Raw genomic sequence first — 2,381 nt, 5'->3', positions numbered from 1 at the left:
GAAAAAACAGGCCAAAATCTTGAATAATCCGTTTCGGAAAGATGAACATTATAAATAATGGAGGAGTATAAAAAGAATCGAACTCAGTTCATACTCTTATCTCTCACCCGCTAAACCCCTTTTTATTCGAACTTAAACTAATCCATCCAAATACACACACATAAACTTGAAATAAAATTGACTCGTAAATCATACCCGACTCAGTTGACCCGTTTAAATTGGACTCTACCAACGTTGTTTTCCCCTCATTTACACTTCTCAATCGACCTTCAAGTCTTCAACTGTACACTCTCCAATTCCCCCTCACTCTAGTTAAGTTCGTAATTTGTCGATCATCTCTTCACTGAAGGTAACTTCAATTTCTTCTATCTCTTCATCGTTGAATTTGCTCTTTTAGATCTTTCGCAATTTTGAATTAGTTTGTTTTAATTGTTTTTCGAATTTTGTTTAGCATTTGTTTTAGAATTTGAGGTTTTTAGTATTTTGTTGTCGAATCTAGGGTTTTGTCTTTTAAATTGATTCAATCGACGCAAAAAAAAGTAAAATTAACGATATTAATGTTCAGGAGTTTGCTATTTGTTCATTGTAATAGTTACGCTGATGTTTCAGTTTAATTTGTTGCTCTTTTTTTTGAATTTCGCTGTTGTTTGATTTTTCATTTAATCGATTGTTTTTCGTAATTTAGTTTCGATGCATTTCGTAAATTTGTTGTATTAAATTAGCTTAAAAACTTAAAAGTTGTAGCAGCTAATTGATGTAACGTCAAGTTTGCAATTTAGATCTCTAGTTTCTTTGTTTCGGTTGAAATACTCGTCACAAAAGAATAGAGAACGTAAAGAATCAGTTGAATTAGATAGTGTCATAGAGTAGATGTTTGAAATCATTGAGGTTCGGCATTGCTGTATTAGCCGTTGTGCAGTTGACAGTCATGTCTTCTGTTTTCTATATATTTGTGACTTTTGAGCTACGTTTCTTTGACACTTCATTTTGGCTTTCTCTCTTGTGACGGACAGTCTGACCTCCAGACACGATAGTGCATCTAAATGCTTCTTTTAGTCCAAAACTTGTGAGTAGCATTGCATCACTGATGCTGATTTTAGGATGTTATTCGACTAGCAGTAGCATTCAATGATATAATCAATGCAATTGTCATTGTGTTTTTTTACACACGGGTAAGACTGCGTACATTCAATATTTCAATTCCCTCTCCCCACCATTTTCAGGAGCCCCCTTAAGGGATTGATGTGTCACCCTTCAGTGACTAAGGTACTGTTGTTGTTACACAAGGATTTGGGTTGGTGTCACGTTGATGTTATTTATATCCAACAAGATGTTTAACTTTCTCCTGACTAAGTGAACGTGATTAGGATCACTCGTAGAGTCGTAGTTGTAGGTCCTAGACTCCAGGACTGTGTATTTTTGGCTGCATTCAATTTATGCTTTTGATTCCTATGAAATAACGTTATGTTCCATGGCAGGCAGCACTATCATAGCTTCGGTGGGATAACACATTTCTTCATTGTATGCAGAATTTGGCTGGAACGAGTAGAACTCAGCCCTATCTGGTTGGAGACCATGGATTCAGAAGCGGCACGTACGGCTAGGGAGTCTCTAGACTTGGCATTTCACATGTCAAACATACTCGACACAGGATTAGACCGTCACACTCTTTCTGTCCTCATTGCGCTCTGTGATGTCGGCATGAATCCAGAATCACTTGCTGCCCTTGTCAAAGAACTTCGAAGAGAACCCAGTTCTTGTATAACCAAGCCAGCTGACGCCCCATCTAACTCTTGAATCAACTGGCTTATAATGTGCTGCCTTTTGCTGCAGATGTTTCCTTTGTAATTGTTCAATTGTTTCAACCATGCTTGGGTGTTTGATTTCTCTGTTGTGACCACTCTCTTGGGTGATGTGCTCAAACCTGGAAAACGAGTCTTTGTATCAAGTTCAGGTTGGCTAATCTCAAGTATATTGGGCGCATCAGGTCATTTCAGGTCTGGTAAAGCAGTGTACAAAATCCTCTATGTTGATCAGACAATTAATGTTTTGGTTTGCACTTGCCTTCCCTTCTGTTTCTAGTTTCTTCTTTCTTTCTTTTTTTCCGTTGCCTGAGGTTTATGTCATAACGGTTTTTCTAACCTCAGAATTTCTTTCAATTCCAAACATATATAACTGGGTGTATCACACCATTGCATAATACATACGAGTAGTAGATAATAATTAATACGGAGTAATGTTGGGTGCCACCCAATTATCCCACGCGCAACGGAAGCAACCAATTGACAAGTAAACCGTAAAAGTAAATAAATGTAAGCAATAATAAGATGAGACAATATTTTGGGGTCAAACCCTGGGCAAAACCTTACAAACCGGAAGTA

The 2,381-nt window shown here is 37.4% G+C and overlaps 1 protein-coding gene across 1 annotated transcript; it reads left to right on the top strand.

The window, feature by feature from the left end:
- The first annotated feature begins 243 nt into the window (after positions 1-243).
- Positions 244-2,073, top strand: LOC141627864 (mitotic-spindle organizing protein 1A-like). The gene is made up of 2 exons (XM_074441073.1): positions 244-349; positions 1,530-2,073. Exon 2 carries the CDS (start codon positions 1,576-1,578, stop codon positions 1,795-1,797), a length of 222 nt encoding a protein of 73 aa, XP_074297174.1. The 5' UTR covers positions 244-349; positions 1,530-1,575; the 3' UTR covers positions 1,798-2,073.
- The last annotated feature ends 308 nt before the right edge of the window (positions 2,074-2,381 follow it).

The sequence above is a fragment of the Silene latifolia genome, chromosome 2 (assembly GCF_048544455.1).
Source record: "Silene latifolia isolate original U9 population chromosome 2, ASM4854445v1, whole genome shotgun sequence".
Lineage (NCBI taxonomy): Eukaryota > Viridiplantae > Streptophyta > Magnoliopsida > Caryophyllales > Caryophyllaceae > Silene > Silene latifolia.
The sequence above is the reverse complement of the archived record's forward strand: the minus strand, read 5'-3'. Positions and strand labels throughout refer to the sequence as shown.